This window comes from Agelaius tricolor, unplaced genomic scaffold (genome assembly GCF_023055355.1).
Source record: "Agelaius tricolor isolate 1412-34295 unplaced genomic scaffold, bAgeTri1.0.p SCAF_4, whole genome shotgun sequence".
Lineage (NCBI taxonomy): Eukaryota > Metazoa > Chordata > Aves > Passeriformes > Icteridae > Agelaius > Agelaius tricolor.
Window position 1 is genome coordinate 41,070,279 of NW_027269264.1, and position 19,100 is coordinate 41,089,378.

Consider the following 19,100-nt stretch of genomic DNA (forward strand, 5'->3'; position numbering starts at 1 on the left):
ATTTACTTTTTGTTTTGTTTGGGGATTTAACATTATGTAATTTATCCACTTTATTGCTTACTCAGTGGATCAAAGCAAAGAGAGAAAGTGGTCATGGTGTTATTTGTTTAAAAGCTGGACTTCATGATCTAGGAGGTCCTTTCCAACCTTAGATTTTATGAGGAAGTAAAGTAAAAAGAAAAAGTTGGATTTCCTGAGGTTATTGCTCCTGCAAATGTGTATTACATGGCAGGTGGTTCTTTTCAGAAATAAGTTAGACCTGAATATCAGAAGATTTAGTGGCTTCTTTTGCATGACTGTCAGTATAATACAAATTGACTTGTAAGAGAGGGAATTGGTAATATATCACAGTGTGTAAATTCGGAGAGCTATAATTTGTACCCAGTTTTCAGCTGCAATGTTAATAACTTGTATATTTTCATGCAGAATTTTTCCAAAGTGTACAAAAGCTGTGTCAGTGCAATCTCAAGGTATAATCTTATTACCTGGAGGTGCAATCCATTCAGAGTCTCCATTAGTGTCCCTGCAGTTCTTTTATTCCCATTACCTGCATGAAAACTACTTGCCTGAACTTTTTAACTCCCTAACCATGACAAAAAACCTGTGTCTATTCTTTGTCTTATCTGTAAACACTGACCACATTATAGTGTATAGAACAAGGCTGCAAAATTAGATACAAGCTGAGGTCGTTGGGTAGTGGAAGAGGGAAGAGGGACAAAAGGCTGCCTGCCCTTAATAACTGTTTAGTTCATGTGGGGGGCAAAGGCTTTTTCTTGAATGTAATCTTGATTCGGTTTGGTTTTGTGGCAACTCACCTTATTAGATGGAAGATCTTGAACTTTGTAATTTTTTTTAACATCTGTACCTGATGGGTAAACCTCAGAGTCTTTCTGAAGTAGTGTTCTGAAAGAGAAGCGTCTATAAGTAAATTTGGTAAGCGTGTACATTGCATGATACTTAGGAAATTTGAGTTATGCATGTTTGGTAGCTTCCTCCATGCATGATTAGAAATGATTTTTTTTTTTTTGATTTAACCACATGTATTTCTTGTTTTTGTTTTTTGTTTTCCTTCCCCCAACAGCTGGCTTACCCCTTGGTGTTCTAAACTTGGCCAAAATAAAACCGTATCAGAGAGGCTTTTTCTGTAATGATGACAGCATCAAGTATCCGTTCCATGACAGTACCATCACATCCACTGTCCTCTACACAGTGGGGTTCACCCTGCCCATTTTCTCTGTAAGTAGCTAATCTATAGGGAGCTTTGGTGATGGGAGTAAAATGTATGCCTTCCAAGAGCTAAGCACTGTAAATGAGTTGAAGACAAGTCTATATAGGAACAATCCCATAGATATATATATATACACATTCATATGTATGTTAAAGGTACTGTTGATATTGTTTGCACAGAAAATCTGGAACTAATCTCTAACTACTAGTGTTGCGAATTTCATTTGCTTTAGGAACAGAAAAAAAGTGTATTTCAACTAGGCTTTTATCACTAGAGAGGAAGAATGTCTTCCAAAGTGTTATGGAATGATTGCATCTCTTGTTCAGAATGGGTTAGTCTGCTATCTAAAACACTTGTGATGTTAAAACTTGGCACTGTAATGCAGTGCACACACCTATAACTGGTGACTGTTGCTACCATGTACTTTCTACAAAAATAAGCCTAATTTTGACTCAGAAGCTTTTTCTAAGCTTGAAAGTAATGTGATTACTCATTAAAGAAGAGTGGGATAAAATGGGATACAGAGAATGAAAATCTAATTGCTTGTAGAAAAGAGGCTCAGTGTTTTAAAGACCACATGATTTTGACAAAGAACAATTTAATTCTTCAGTAGGTTTTTCTAACAATATTTTAAGCCTGCTTGTATCCCAGTTTTTAGTAAGGTTCAAGCTGATTTAGAGAATCAAAATTTAGTGGTGCCAGAATAGTCTTGAACCTGTCCTTGCAGTACTTGATCAAGCCATGTGAAAGATGATGATAATATTTTATTATCTGATTAATGCATAAGATGTATAATCAGTAAGAAGTATATGAAGTGGTTTAAGGATGGAAGACAGTAATTTAAAACAAGTGAGCTTGCAGAACTTCTACATGCATTACTCTGATTTTCCCATTAGTGCTTATTCATTAAAGCTTCCATTAGACCTCTGCAATAAGTAGGAGGTTGACACAACAAGTAATCACTAGTATAGTTTTGCCTTTAAGGCAAGTTTGTCACTTTGACAAGTACATATATGTTCAGCACAACTTTGGGAAAATTTATTTTCCAATAGGCTTCCTGTGTACCTTGGTTGATATGGGTACAGGTGAACTAACAATTGCAGCTCTGTGCGCTTTTGGACTTCCAAAGAAATGTTCTAGCTGCAGTTCAATAATCTGATGAATTGCTTGATTTTTTGTTATTATTGTTCATTTTTAAATTTGAATAGGATATAAAGTCAATGTAATATAAAGTCAATGGAGAGTTTGTTTTTTCGTGGCTCTAAAGCCATGGAGAAACATCTGACTTAGAGTTAATTCACATGAAAGTCTACACATTTAAAGAGTGGTATGGTCTATTATAATTTTAGATAACATTTGTAGTGAAAGTTATAGCTTAAAATTAGATATCAGTAATTGCAGTCTATTCTGCTATGATACTTTTATAGGAGTTACACAGTGGATTTTCATTGCTTGTCTTTGTGCAGGAAGCTGGATTTTATAATTGGAACAACCACTTCTAGTCTCCATGCAGAGAGGTTTTAAAAAAAATGTTCTAGAGCACTTACAGTTGTTACAATACAGTCTAACGAAGTCATTTGCTTTTCAGTCTAAATGTTTTCCAAACCTTAAAACAACTACTTAGTGTAGTTAACATGCTAACCTGGCTCTCTTAATCTCCGTTTCAGATGTAGAGAGCTCTTTAGTCTCATGCAAGAGGTGAAGAATTTTCCATAGCTACTGAAAACTAAGGGTTAGAGTAAGCTGTAGATCTAGGGAGTATGAGACATGGAATATTACAGCTCTCTGAATTCAAAGTGGGTTCCAGTTGAATGGTTTCTCTCTTCAAGAGTGCCTTTAGTCAAGATGGACAGGGAAAGTTGATCAGTCTGGGAATCTGAATTCACAATGTTTTTTGTTTTGGTCTGACTCACTGGAGGCTTGAGACTTTTTCCAAGGTGGTTTAAGCTTTTGGAAGTGGTGTGTTCCAGATTCAATACCCTCAAGAGGAACACGGCTCACTCATGAAAGACTTTTGGGCAATAACTCTGATTATCCTACATCTAGTGAAAATTTATGTCCTGACAGGAGACTTTACTGAAAGGGACAGAATCCACAATGAAGGAATTGATGACAAAAATTTCATCTAGAGTTGATAAATGACACTTTTGTATAGACTTTTCTTGTCTCATCAGACTACATCAAACATGTTACTCATTCCTAAGTGGTAAGACTCTTGTTGTACGATGGGCCTGCTTGTCTTCAGAATGTAATAAGAAATGGCCTGAACATATTGCTCTATAGTAATAATTATAATACTAAAAGGTTTTGTTGGGGTAGGCCTGTAATATAAAAGGCCTGAAATATAAAATAACTTCAAAGAGAAAAAAATCCAACCCCAAAAAACCCAAAACATACATATGTATTACATAAGTATTTTATTAAGTCTCTTGTACATAAAAGAAACTAGGTTGCATGAATATGAATTTGTTTTTATGACATTTTATGAAGATTTACAAGATGTGCTAGAAACTCAGGAATCTTAAAAAATAAAAAAAATACTGTTAGGAATCATAATTCTGTTTGAAGCCTGAATCTTGCCATTACTACCTTTTATCAGGAAATAAAATGTCTGAGAAATTCATGTTTATATCTTTTCCAAGCGACACTTCTTAATATAATCCTTCTCAATTTTCCAAATTGTTCTTTGTCTGAATGGGAACCACAATTTTTGTATTAAAATCTCTTGAGATTTAGGGTCAAACAAGTCTTGGTAGTGGTCTAGAAGACTGAATCTCTCTAAATGGCTTAGGCCAGTGTCTAGAGCAGCACACATTCATTATATATGACATTTAAGGAACCCCAGAAGGTCTTTCTGATACTTCTATCTTGCCAAGACTTTTAGATATGTTTAGATAGTAATTCTGTGAAATTTAAAAGCCATGACTAGGCATTGTCCGTGGCTTGCAGCGCTAGGAAGATTTGGAAATGTACTTGGTCTGACATTTTTGGTCTTCAGTTGTCTGCATGAGACCACATTTTTCAAGTGTAAATGAGAAATTAATGTCAATACCTTTTCTCTTTCAGTGAGGTTCCAACTGTGTCTATTTGTAGGTGTCCTGTTCAGTTTAGCTTTTGTCTTCACATTGAGACTGATTTTTTTTTTCCCCCTCCAGTCATCTTGTTTCTTTAGTGACATTCATGCAGCTTGCCTTAGCTCCAGGGGTAGGTGACATGGGGGGAGGGAGAAGCACAGAGCAAGGAAAACCTCTCTGAAAAAAACATTCTTCTCATCAGAGCAACAGAACAACAGAGCAACCTGAGAGTTTTTGAGTTTTGTCTGCTCCCTGTTCTAGGATTTCCGTGGTTCCCTGCCAAGGCTTTGCTTGGCAGTTCTGTCCCACAGCTGAAGCCTCACAAGCCACTGGTAGGTTTCTATTGCATGATGGACTGATGTAGAGAGAAGAATTCAGAACTTCTAACTCAGCTAAAGGCCTGCACTGAATTTCTGGGAGACCAAGTAGTTCTCCACAACTTGTTGCTACCAAAACAAGTAATGGAAATGCTGATGTTCCTTACAGGGAAGCGTTTGTTAGTAAACAGAGTTTTGGTTAAGTCGCTTCTCTGGGATAAACACTGCTCTTTGGACCTCCTTTGAGAGAAGGGAACATGATGGGGCCTGTAGGACTTAATTTTTCTGTCTTGAAGCCAATTAAAAGATATTTGGGTAGCTAGGTTACATTGATTTCTAAGTAGTTTAAATAACAACAAAATCAAAACATTCCTAGGTTTGGTGTGGCAAAATGTCCTCTGTATCATGATGACTTCCCAAAAGGGACCTAGGTAGCTTTGCTCCTGTGCCAGCTTTAGCATATTAGGCATTAGGCTTAATGTTTTTGGGAACGTCTGCTTATTGCATGTGTAACAATGTTTTGACTGAAACTTTCCCTCCTACAGATTAGCACAATCATACTTTGAAGGCACTTTACTGATTTCTTTTATGGCAAAAGAAACTGATCTTTAATGCTTTTTATGAAAGGGATGCATTTTGAAGGGAAACTTTGATTGACAGCAGCTATTAGATTGACCAATATAAGCACTTACTGAGCTAATTTCATATGTCTTCATGGACAAATGTAGTTACTGCTGTGATGGAGATTAATAAATCAGGGGATTAATGAAACCAGTTGAAGACTGTTGATTGGTAAATGTACTTTTCACTTTTTCAGCAGTGTCAAAGCTTTATGACCCACTCTTGTTAGCTTTGCAACTAATTGAAATTAAAACTTGTTTGACCCTAGAGTGGACTTCAACTTGACTCTTAAGTTACTGCTTTCTTTTAAGAGGTTTTATTATGCTCTGAGCAAGACTGCCTCTTATCTGGTAAATTTTTTGAAAAGGTGCTCATGTTTTATGTTCATTGTGTTTTTTGGTGTATTTATAGCATTGGAAACTGTTTTGGGCAATGCTGTTGCACTTCATAATCTGTCATGAGTTCTACTTGATATTAACTGTTCATCTTGTATTACAGATCAGCATTATCTCTAAACCCAACCTTATTCTGATGAATAAACTGCTAATTTTTTGGTTCTCTTTTTAAAGCCAACATAGTAATAATAATCCATGGTTTTACTCTGTAAAGGTTTAATGTCAGGTTAATGCACTCTATTGAGTTGTTGAATTGATGAGTAATTCCTGGCTGAGATGAATGCTGTGGGGCCAGATGTTGAGAAGGAGCAGCATCCAGCTTTTGGCTTCACTTTTTGATGTGTCCAAGGTGTGTGTGTTCTGGAGGGGTTGAAATCAGGTGAGGAAAGATCTGAGGAGCACCATTTGCCTCTGTTACTTGTACAAATCACTCTTACTAAGTACAGTTGTATTTTAAGTAAATAAGCTATAGAAACTTGCTTGGTAGCCCTGTGGACTTGGTACTGTACATTCCTTGGCCCTTCAGGTACATTTCTTAGTACAGTGATGGAGAATGCACACAGTGTCTGAGTAAAACAGTTGGCATTTTGACAGTGGGAGCAACTCCAGACAAGGGCTTTTAAAGTGCTGAGTGAAGCTTGGTCACAGCTATGAAAAAGCCAAGCAGCCACATTGGTATAGAGAGGGTTTTAAAGTATTATTTAGTAGAATATACAAAAGGGTAAAATGGAATAGGGAGAAATGTAGGTAGAAGGAATTGCAACATATATAGGTCTTGTAATTTAAGGAAAAAACCCAAACAGTCGATGGCATAGATTTTTCTTTCTCTCAAGTCTGACACACAGTTACTAATATTGTACTGTTGACATTCAGGACTGAGACCAGAGACTGAAGGGGGTGTCAAAAAAGGGAAGCAACTCCATTAGGAACCAGAGACAAGCAACAGGGAAAGTAAGGCAGAGTGTGTTCTTTGTTGTGCTGCCTCCTCTGTTTCTCTTCATCAGACTCACATTATTGTACCTCTATCTGTTCTGCCTTGTGCAGGGAAATGCTCATGCAAAAGAGGTGGTTTTTACCCCCCTTTTCAGGAGAATGTCAAAAAATCGAACTATTGAACTTAGTGATCTGTGGCATGATGGTTCATTTCTTGGTAGGTGCTCTCCTGAACTGTAAAATTCCTATGAGAAATGGAAAGTAGGCCTGTTCTTATACTGAGTAGAAGCCAAAGTCTTAATTTAATCTTCAATGAGGTTTTGACACCCTACCCAACCTTCACAGAATGTGAGCAGTAATATCAGTTCAAAAGTTTTAACTAAGCTTTCACAAAATGGGTGTTTTTCCAGGCAGTATTTCTGATGTTGTAATGAATACTGTGGATGTTTTTTGCTGATGAAATTAGTAATGAAATATCTACAGCATATTTGGGGAAAATGTTAACTTCTACTTGGTAGCTGAACTTTTGGTGTGAGGAGACTGGAACCTCAAAATATTACTTAAGCTTTTTAAAAAATAAGTCTAGGAATCACTTCTAATTTAAAGCTACAGGAATGAAGCTGGCAGTAGATAACAGCATAAAAGTGTGGTGGCAGGTTTTGTTCAGGTGCTGGGAGAGAAGATAACAAAATCTTTTCAATTTTGTTTTGTTTCAGAACTCTGGATAAAGATTATTACTACCTAACACCTAAACACAGATGTTGAAAGCTACTTTGTCAGTAGCATACTCACTGTTTCCTGGTGTCAGTCACATCTGTTCCTATCCTAATCCCTGTGATAAATGAGGAAGATGGGGAACTCAGGCTAAAGCAGCTTTTTTTTGGAAAATCTCATTATTTAGATGTGTATATTCAAATGTGTACTTCAACCAAATATTAAGAAACTAAATAGTTATTAGATTGGAGAAAGAAAGAACCCTGAAATGAACAAATAATTCACTTAACAGTGAGAAGTGAGCAGGAGGAGTAAGTGCTCCTTGTCCTTGCCAGGAAGGAAGATGTCAAGGAGAACTGTCTGAGAGTCTGCCCTGTTCAGTGTAGTCATAAATGCCCTGGAGGAGAGAGCCTATGTGCAGTGAGGCAGCAAAGTAGCCAACTCAGAGCAATAAATACAAAAGATGGCAGTAACATAGCTGGTGAACTACAGCATGGATAAACGCCAAGTGAGATCCTTCTGAGGAGAGTGGGAAGGATGGCTCGAGGGAGGTGTACGATCTGATGTTCTCTCTCTGCAGGGTGGTAATGTGTCCAGCTTTAGTGGCAAGAACAGCCTCATGCCCAGTGAAGAAACCTAACCAAGATTAGAAATTTGGACAGAAATAGACCTGTGTTATACAGGATATTTATGGGAAAAAACCCTAACATAATCAGTCAGAAATCACTCCAGCTTATGAGGAAATCTAATCCATTATACTGTATGAGTCATACTTTTGGACAAGGGTATAGTAATTGTTTAAAATTTGTAGTCTTATCAGTTGAGCTACTTGTGTTTCTACTCCATGTATTCTGACTGAAACATTTCAGAGCCTGCATTTCTCCTTATACCTTTATTACCGATTGTGTTTGTAGTTCCTTAATTCTTGGTTGCTTGTTGGATCAGTATTGCTCTTTTTTCTGATACCTACTGTGTATGCACTTGGCTGATTTACAGCCCTTAGACTCTGTTGAACTGGGCTTGGGCAAAACCAAACTCTCGTTTTTGAGATAATGAGGGATGTATTGTAGCAGTCCTTCTCTGTCTGCACTTAAGACAGATGAATTAAAACCAAATGCATAAATGCATTTTCCAATTCTGACTGATTACTGTTTCAGAGGAAATTTCTTTCAAATGGCATAGAAGTGTTAATGCCTTTGAAAAGACTTGTCTAATGGTCACCCTATTATACTGATGTACAACTACCATAAGAAGTACATTATTTTCCCCCTCCTAGTTTGAACTGACAAGCTCCCAAGTCAACAGAGTTGTTTAACCTCCAAATGCATGACTCTGAACTCATTACTGCACAAATCTCCCTATGTTCACTTGCCTCAGTCTTTAAGGGTTGTTTTGCAGGCAGAACTGGCTGGCCTTGATTTTCCACTGTATCAAAGAATTGCCATCACTGTCAGCAGTACATCTGCTAGTTATTCATTAAGAATGCATATGCACTGCATAACACCCGCTTGTTTGCTTTGTCCTTGAGATTACCCTACAGGTAACCTCTTCCCAACTGTACAATTCCTCCTCACATACATGTTGTCATTTTCCCTTTAGGCAATTTCTTCACTGTATTACAACTAGCTTAGAAGATGAAGTGTGCATGAGGGAAACTTTCTGGAATTGTCATATGAGAAGTAGAGAGCCTTTACTGCTCCTCTACTGTCTCCACTTCTTACATAAAAGGAGTACTTAAACTCCCTAATTTCTACTGCTTTCAGGGAAAATTGAGCAAAATGGGTATTCGTAAGATATTGTAGGATCTTTCTTTTAACTGAATGTGGCAACGTACTGGTGGCAGATGAATAGGATTTCTTTTCACAGTGATCTGCTGTTGAATCTTTGCTACTTTTTCTTGAGAAACTGCTTTAGATGTTTGTGTGAATAAATCTGCTGTCAAAGTACAGTGCTTCCTATACTACAGTAAACATTTTTTCCTCAGTTGTATCTGTGAAATTAAAGACATTGACACTAGTGATGGTGGTAAAGATAAAGACAAGTATCATTTGGTGTCTTCAGTCATATCCTGTACACCTGTGCCAGGAGCTTCCATGCTTAGGAAACTGCCACCGTGATGCAGAAACTTATCTCTGTCTTCTGAAATTATAATATCTGTCAGAGTGAAAAAGTAACATGTCTATCCCAGCTGTAGGGAAACTTCACTGTTTTACTGGATACAGTAAGAAGCTTTTTATCTTTATCACTTAATGACAGTTCTTCTGCTTGCTTGTTCTGCTTGCAGTAATGAAAAAGCTAAACGATTTTTTCCCATCCCTTTATTGTCTTAAAGGGAAACTTCCATTGCAGAAAATACTTAAGCTATATATTTGAAATAATTTTGATTTTATTTTAGAAATGAAAGCACCTTGAAAACCCATAAAAGCAGACTTTGCTGATTTATTTAAAACAGAACAGAGCCCTCAGTATTGTGAGAAGGTTCTCTTACTAGCTTCACATGCCAGAAACACTTGATGCCCCTCTGGTTTGACTTCTACTTTTCTGCTCTCTCCTACCAGTTAATAATACTGAAGTCAATCCATGCATGTTAAAAAGAAGTAAATTGAGCTCCATGGAGCATGTTCTGAGGGATTAGGTATTGACATTGGAGAATACTTTAACCAAAAAGATATCAAAAGCCCCTACTAGCATGGTTTTTCAGGCTAATGACTGCTGTGAATTAAGCCAGAGGTAAATTACAGATGTTGTAATTCTGTGACTTCAGTTTACAGTTTAACTGTGTTAAGTTAATCTGATCAGTTATACTGTAATCTGTTTTTTAGAAATTAAAACTTTTCTTTCAAGCTTTCATGGAGCATGTATCTTCAACATTGAAAGGTGCTGAGAACAGCAATGAGATAAATGACTGGTGGAACTACTCCTTGAATCTGTTGTGCATATGGGGGAAACTGAAGAAAGACTTGTTATGTTTACTATATTTTTCAGTGCATAGCTCTTCCAATTAATGGTTACTTAATGGCTGCCACATAGATAACCAGAAGTTTTAAGACTCAAAGTAAAGGAGGTGGAAAGAAATTATGAAAGAGAAGACAATTTTATTTTAGCTGTTCATACTTGCTTACAAAACAAAAACAAACTTGGAGTGGTTTAGTATATTGTTTCCATGATCTGGATACGGGAAGGTGCAATTACAGGCTAGTTACATCATAATCTCAACATTACTGAAGAATGAGCTCTCACATTTCAAGCAGCTTCACTCAGCGTGGAAGAACACAGATCCTCACTGCATGAGGGACTTCATTCCTGTGCTCCACACCCCTTTTTATTTCTGATTTAGTAGATGGAAATTACATTTTAAAAAGCTCCCCCTGAATAACCCCATCATCCTGAAAATTTCCGGTCTCTCACCATGAGAAGCCGAAACATCCAGGTGTGGGTTAGAGGAAATGAGGAGTAAGGTGCCATGACACCATTATTCACAGAGCAGGTCTTTAAAATGGGTGATGCAGAGCTAGTGATTCAACGTCAGTGACACTATCTAACTGTAACCACAGGTGTTTGTGGCAGTGTGCTGAAGCTGTGATAAGGTGTTTTTGGGTTGAACTTAATTTTGTGAACAACTGCTTTACCATGATAATCAAAACTACCAACTCTAAAGAAGTAACCATGTAAATAATTGAGAAACTCTTATCTGTATATGCCTAATTCTCTACATTTGGAGGTCCAAACAACACATTTTTCTCAAATACTCAGTCTGCAATGTTGGTGTTAGTATGTGTGCAGGGCAAATGATGAGATTTTCATTCCATAGCTATTTTGTAGGATAAATGGTGTTGGAAACACCACAGCATTATGTTGACAAGTCACCTTCCCTCACCATGACTGCAAGTGCTTCTGCCTCAATCATGACCCAAGTCAGCTAAATACTAAACAGCTGATGGTGTGTCATGACATCTGTCACAATACCAACACAAGGGGAGGGGAAATAATAATCTGCAGTGTTTTTCAAAACCCTGACGTTTTTCCTGTTAAGAGAAAGGGAGAGGAATTTTTTCCTAATAAGAAAGGCTGCGTTTTTGCACTGTACTGCAGAGTCCAGCTCCCAAGCTTTGTGCTGGCTGGTATCTGAATGGTGCAGTGTTTGGTGAGGCTCTGGCTTGGCTCTTGGCCCATCCTGCTGTTCTCCTGCTTTGTTGGTGTGCTTGGATGGCTTCCAGAGCTGTGTCAGTTCTAGTCCTGCTGGCATGGAATTGGAAACAACCCCTCTTGACAATGACAGGGGTCTTTTTCTACCACTTTAGGAGGGGAGGTTTTGCATGATATTGGTTTCATGACAGCAGCAGTACAGAGGGTACCTGGTTCTCTGCAACAGGCTGAGCTGGAATGCAAGGGCCCACACAATAGACCTATATATAACTACCTGATCAAGGAATAAGGTTGTGTCATTCACCAGAGTTCACTTTGGGGAAATTTTCACCTTTTGAGCCATTATTTTTTTATTTGTTCTTTTGTTTTCAAATGGAAGTATTCTTTTAAGCACTTTATGGTGTGCAGAACAAAACCAATAGTAAATTGTTTGTAAAATCCCAGTTATATCACTTGTGATGGTCCCAGGAGTCAGGCTTAGTTTGGAGGACTTCATGGGTGGAGGGAAAGAGGGAAGGGGATTGGAAAGGATCCTAGGTCTCTTCCCTAACAGTTTTCTTGATGCTTGGCATCTTCTTTTGCTCGCTTTTTCTCCTGCTCTTTACATCTTTAGTTTTATTTACACATGCTTATTATGGGGCTAGCTGTGTATCTGGAAAGGAAGAGGTAGGCTATGCCTTGGCCCAGAGGTCTTGAGGAGAGAACTGTGACTTGAACAACATTTATTTCTGCTGGGAAGGAAGGATGGAGACTGTTTTTGTCTTTCTGATCCCTTAATGTTGGATGGGAGTGTCTCTTCCGGATAAGTTTGGTTGTGTAACTTTAAAGTGGTATGCATTTTATGTGCAACACAGCTGAATTGTGAGCATAAAGTCAAGGGTTATGCTACTGGGCTCTACATGCCTAAGCTAAAGTGGTTTTTTTGGGGGGGGGGTTTTTTGTTAAACATTCTTTGTGGTCCTCCACCTCTTGTTTTCCATACAGCCTTTTCTTTCCAAGAGTATTCGTCCCTGTACACAAACAGATTGTGCAGATGTTGTATGTGTGTTAAGGATGGAGGAACAGGATTTAGAAATGGGATTCTATCAGTTTATGGTAATTTGCATCCTATTTTGAATTTTTTGAAAAAACCTTTGCTGTTCAAATGACTAATTTTGGTTTGTGTTGTGGGTACCTTGACATGCAATAGCTTGCAGCATTGTGCAGCTTACTATTGTGTCCTGTAGGTATTAGATTAAGCCAAAAGCATCCTCTTTGGTGGAAGAGGTGGGAATAAAATCTCCATGCCTTGAGGGTGTAGGTCGTTCTAGGAAGACATCCAGCGTGTGAGGAAGTGAGGGAATCGTGTGCATGTGCAATTTCCTTTTCTCCATATTCCCAAATATTCCCTCTGCACTTGCACTCCCTTGAAAGCACCTCCTTTTCTGCTTTCATGAAATGCAATTTATGCTCTTCTGACTTGTAAAGCTGTCCAGAGAAGGTGTACAGGGGCAACTGTTGCTCACTGGAATACAAAGAAAAATTTGATAATTGTGCCAGTAGCAGCAGATTGAGCACCTCAGTGGTGGTCACTGAACTATTTACTCAGTCATGGTTTTGGCATTCTTCCACACTTGAAGTGCCACAAACATGAAAATGAGAGGAATCCTGCCTTGCTCTCCTTCATTCAGCAATCCTTCCTGGAAGCTACAAAGTCAAGGCAGTAGTCATTGGCCAAGGGAAGTGCATAACCTTCTAACTTCCTGCATGCCCATTCCTCTTTATGCACTTCTCTTTGGAAATGTGGGGGTATGATCATTGCCAGTTTGTTTTGGTTTTGTAATGTATTTTGTATTCCTTTTTGCCAGCTGGCTTGCCTTTTGCAATTCTCAGTTCACGACGTACCCCCTTCCAGAGAGGCGTTTTCTGTAGTGATGAATCCATCCGGTATCCATACAAAGAGGACACCATTTCTTATAAATTGTTAGCAGGAATAATTATTCCTTTCAGTGTAATTGTTGTAAGTTAAACTTTTCTTCCTTGCTTTTTATTTCAGTGGGGGTGGGGAAGAGGGAGGAGGGGTGATCTGTTAATACAGGTTTACAAAACTAATCTGTAAGATTTCTCAACCCTAAAATAATGTCCTTAGGCCAGGTGCTAAAGCAGTAGAAATGGTGGTCTGGCAAGATTGACTTGAGGGTACAACAGGTAAGGGGTGGGGAGGGGAGATATCACAAGAATCAGGAGGAGAAGGGGGATGGGGAAGGAATTTTGGGATGCTTAAGGGGATCTTGGGAAGAAGGAGACCAGGTATGGGATGGTGCTTCACACTGCAACATTAACTAAAAGGTTAATTAAAAGGTTTTCTTTAACTGAAGTCAAACAGCTGGAATTATAGAACAGAAAAATAATGCCTTAGAACTATGGTGGCTTAATTCTATAATCTGAGAGATAAAAACTTCTTACCATATTTGTTGAAAATAACACTAATGTGTTGTGACTGTCACAATTCTTTTTATTTCAGGACCTGCTAGTTTCAGAATATCATTGTGCATGACCTATTAAGTCAGTATTTTTTATCTGCCACAAAATGTTTTGGAATACTTCTGTGTGTGGAACTGTAATAACAGATACTAGCCTATTTAAAAGAAAGATTATGGCTTCTAGTCAGATGTTATCAAAAGCATAAATAGAATAAAAAGAATAAGTAGGTGTGGAGTTTTCCCCTGGATGTTTCCCTGAAGATCAGGATAAAACTATGGGCCCATTTGCATTATTACTTTCATACTGCACCTAACCTGGCTGAAAACAGGGTACTTTTCTTCTTTCCCCCCCTTCACACCAGATCAGTGAGCTGGACAGATTGACTGTGACTTACCAATTTGGGATCTCTCTCTGACCACAGCTCCTAGGTCAGCTGAACTGTCTCAAGCATATAGGGACTCTCTATCCCTAATATTTAATTATATGCTGTCAGCTGAGCTAACCTAATACCTTACTATGTATGGACAAAAGTTGAGGTCCTGCCTACTACCCTGTCTGTTGCCACCTCTTGTGGCTTGTCTGAGCCAGGGTCAGCTGGTGAAATTCCTTAGCCTGGCAGGACACAGCAGCTTTCCTTGACTACATGGAGTGCAAATGGCTCTTGGAAGAATAGCAGTGCTGGGGCAAAAAATAGCTGGGACGTGTCCTCGTGAGCAGAGGGGGCAGTTGGGCCTCTTCATTTCATGTCCTGGGTCTGATGGGGCTGCACTGCAGTTCCTGCAATGGCCCTTCCACAGGGGCCTCGAGATCCCTGTCCAGATGTGCTAAAAAGATTCAGTCTCCACTGATGGTTCTGTTGGGTGGCATCCAAACTCATCAGAGCCACACTTTGTACAGAGTTAAAACTTCCTTATGCCAAATAAGATTTTTAGGCGTATAAATATTTATTCAAGTATATTTAGGAGCCAAAAATGAAAAGGCACAGCTAAAGGTAATCCTCAGTATTGACCAGCTGTTTCTCTGGGCTAATGGGTTTCAGTCAGGAGGGATATTATGATAATCTAACTCTGCCTTGCATAGGGACTGCATGGATTTTTATCAAGGTTCCAGCATAAAGGTCAGCTTTCAGCTCATATTTGCTTTTGGGTGGAATTTTTTTTTGCAAGTGTAGAAGTATGTTCTGAGAATTGAAGCTGTGACTTGCCTGGTTTCCCCTCTTCTTGGAAAAGCTGCTTCAAAGACTTACAGAAATGCTTCTGAAGCAGATGAAATTTTGGGTGGAGGGAGGGTTTGTGTGTTTTGTTAACTGGCAAGTGGCTTATGCTAAAGATCCTCCCTTTAAGATAAGACTTGTTTTTTTCCACCCTGTTACTACCTTTGGGTAGTCAATATTACCTGAGAGCATCAGGGCTTGGTCACAACTGAAGCCCATATAGCTTATTTCATTTCTAGAGCAGCTAAAACAACTGAGTGAGGAAGAACAGAATAGAGCATGGGAAGATTGATGTATTGCCCTCAGTATTTGGCTACCAGCCATTTGCAGCTCAGGGACTTCCTGAGTCAGAAAAGGCTCCACTACATATAGTTTTTAAATGGATGTATTCCCTTTGGATTAATCCAATCTCCATTTGAGCCCGTATGAATATTTAGCTGACTAAGTTTCTTTTGTAACATCAGGGGATACCTTTAAGTTGTGAATTTAGGCTTTTCTGTCAAGATTGCTTCATAGTCAGATGGTAAAAGCAAATATTGGTGTCCTTTACTCAATGCTTAGTCAGATTATTGAAGATGAATATTCTTTGATGTCTGTCCAGTATAGTGATTGCACTGACATCAACTAATTTTTTGGTACCTGAGATAAGTGACCTTCTTGCAGGTTTTGCAGCAGTGTTGTTTGAAGGGGATTCATTGTTGATCTGTCATGGCTATCTGTGCTCAGTCATCTTACTTAAGAGGTTACTTTCTGGATTAGGTGTCTATGTACTTTACTGAAAACTTTCTCAGCTTTAGTCCATGTTTTGGTACTTCTCTGCTTCAGCCCATGTTTGGGTGTGGTGGAGGGTGTAAAGCTTCATTGTCACCCATCTGGCAGTATTGTCTGTTTGCCTTCATGTGCAGAGCCTCTGACAAGCTGTCACCCCATGTGCCTGGGGGCAAAGTCTAAGTAATGGCTTCATTCACCACAGCTCTGCTTTGCTGGGATCCAGGACCCAGCATCTCAGACAGAGCCATAATTTTAATTTTTACATGATTTTTCAAGGTAACTTTAGCTATATACATCCAGTCCTCCACATACCTGATAATCTGTATTAATTGATTATTTCTGTACAGAATGGGACCAACTGGTTCAATATCCAAATTATCTGGAGTGAAGTTCTGTATCTGGCATAAGAAAAAACTTACTTTCTGCAAAAGATGGAAGCTGCAAGAAAACAAAATTAGGTCTGATTTCTTGCCAGCACTTGATACATGTATCTTGGACATGTAGGATGAAAAATCTTACCTCAGTAAGACCTGTCTTTTTGCCTTACCCTCATTAGTTTTCTTTTCTCTCCAAAGGATTTAATTTCCATGAGGAATAGGAAATTTCTTGGTTGAAACATCTGGCCTTTCAGATCTGGGTAAAAAGTCTCAACCCTTCAGAACAGTTTCTGGTTTCATGAAAAACCTAACAATCTTTGAAAGATTTTGCTCAGTAGAAGTTAGTTGAAGAAGACTCAATGAAGTTATGCAAGAGAAAATGTTTCTAATTAGGACCATACCAAATAATATGGTTAAATGTTATTCTGAGAAAGCTTTGTTTTAATAAGTAATCTGAAAATAATATTATTAAGTTCAACATGAGGTAGGGTAAAGTAAAAAGGTGTTTCTCTTCTGTGTGAAAGTGTTTATAATGTTTGGACATAGTTACTGCTGACTCTTGGAAAACTTAAATTTGCAGCTTAATGTTTGTAAAAAAATTAGTTTCTGAAACTGTATGTGTGAGTATTAACAAAAATAGCATCATACTTTTCTTTTAATGTTCTTATTATTAACTTGTTCTCCTTATTTCTTTTTCAGATAATCGTAGGAGAGGCTCTCTCGGTCTTTTATAATAATTTGCACTCAAATTCGTTTGTCAGAAATAACTACATAGCCACTATTTACAAAGGCATTGGGACCTTCATTTTTGGGGCAGCTGCCAGCCAGTCGCTGACAGACATTGCCAAGTACTCCATAGGTAGGCTGCGCCCTCACTTCATTGCTGTGTGCCAGCCTGACTGGGCACGGATAAACTGCAGCCTGGGCTACATCGAGAACTTCACTTGCCATGGGGACAAAGCAAAAATCAATGAGGGAAGGTGAGTCTGACTGACCTTGTGCACTTGGCTGTATAACATATTTGTTAACCTGGGGAAATGAGTTTGGTAATGCTGCTGCAGTTTTTGTGCTTCTCCTAGGATAAGTTTCTTGTAATGAATTTTAAACATTAAACCCTGTCTAAACCGTGGTTTTGGGTTTTTTTCCAATTTGTGAAAGCTTGTTATATTAATGTATAGATAAATGCCTAATTGCATTATGGGTGATTGTCCTTTTTTTCAGTTTCAATTGGCTTTTATTTGTGTTTCTAAAATGTTTGCATCCCAATGAAGAGAAGAATTTGAGATCTACCTTAGAAATTGAATGTAGAATAGCAAAGGAAATGTTTTGGTTGTGGCATGAAAGCAAATAAAAACTGCATGTCCATTTAAATATATGCAGGACTATTAGAATCACTCTATAAATTTTTCTCATTATTAAGAATTTTTTAATCTTAAATACTTATCTGCCAATTCAATTGCAGCAAGATACTGGGAACAAGAATAAAGCTTCTTTATTCACTTCAAACTTTAGTCATCATGCTATAAACTCAGTGTTTGAGTGCTGATGGAAATGTTAGAAGCATGTTCAGAGTCTTGAATGGCTTGAATGACCTTACCTTTACAGAGACTTCGTTTTCCAGAAGTTCTATATACGATATTAGTTAGAACATCTCTCTTTGTGTGGTTTTTAAGTAGATGTGTATAGTTGTGCTCACTGTCCTGTGTGCTCCTTTGCTCTTCTGGCAGGTATTCCCTATAATTCTCCAGTAGCATGCATGGTATTTTTCAGTAGCTGCAGGAGAACACTGATGAAATGTGAATGGCTGTTGGTGGTAGAGGAGCAAGTGCATGGATAGGCAGTAGAACAGTACACTGGGTACGTGTGGCAGGGGATACAGGGGTGGCTTCTTAGAGAAGCTGCTATGTCCCAGAGAGCCAGCCAGCCAGCTCCAAGTATTTAAACTTCTTCAGGAGTTTAAAAGTGCTTCTTAAATGTAAAGAGGAGGGTGGAGAAAATTTGAATTGCTTGTGATGACTGAAATGGTCCTGAAATAGTCTTCCTGAGTTTTAGGGATGCTGGAAAAACAAGAGTAAGCTTATGCTTAAACAAAAAAATAGTTTTTTTGTGTATGAGAATAGAATGGGGGAGCAATGGCATAGTGATTGCTTACCTTGTATTCTTCCCTGTGTTTTGACATCTCAAACTTCTATATTGGAAGTCTTCAACTTCTTTATTGGAAGCGAGATTTCTTTTTGTCATTTCTTAACTGATCAGCTATTAGGTTCGTATTTCCAGCTACTATCATGTTTCCCTTTTCTGTTGCTACTGTTTCCCCTGTAGAGTGATGTGAGAGGGCTCTCCTGTTTGGTCAGAGCTTGCCAAAGTGCTCACTTGAGTGTGTACTTGCTTGTGAGGCTTCTGCTGTCCGGTGAGGCTTTTGCATGCACAGGAAGCTGTAAGCAAGAAGGTAGCAAGTGGTTAAAGAAGGGTAGGATAGCTTAAAGTGGGATATTGTGCTGTAGAGGTATATGACCTGGATGCAGTGATCCAGTAAATCTTCCAGGGTTTCTGATGGTCTTGGGCCCTGTGCCCACACAGAGGCCAAGTGTCCAAGGGCATTAACCTTTCAGTTAATAGCCCACTAAGAGGAGAGAGGTGGATTGCAGGGAGTTTTTTACAGGAAGCTGGAAGAGGTCAGAAGTCTCTCAAGCTATAGCCCAGAGATTAATTTCTATATCAGTTGACAAAATTTTTAGTGGCACACCTAGTACCATCTACTTTCGTTTGCATCAGTTAAATAGGCAGGTAGAAATGTAAAGGAAGAATGAAAACAGGACAGTCGTAGAGTTGCGTGTAAAATCATACG

The 19,100-nt window shown here is 38.5% G+C and overlaps 1 protein-coding gene across 2 annotated transcripts in view; it reads left to right on the forward strand.

Moving 5' to 3' along the window:
- Nucleotides 1-19,100, forward strand: part of PLPP1 (phospholipid phosphatase 1) — a 63,552-nt gene that overhangs the window by 15,195 nt on the left and 29,257 nt on the right. The window contains exons 2-3 of one of the 2 annotated variants that reach the window (XM_071425413.1): nt 13,276-13,427; nt 16,952-17,232. In XM_071425413.1, the coding sequence (XP_071281514.1) occupies nt 13,276-13,427; nt 16,952-17,232 (433 nt within the window). Of the gene's footprint in view, nt 1-1,081; nt 1,237-13,275; nt 13,428-16,951; nt 17,233-19,100 lie in introns of both variants that reach the window. The other variant, XM_071425412.1, reaches the window with a different exon arrangement.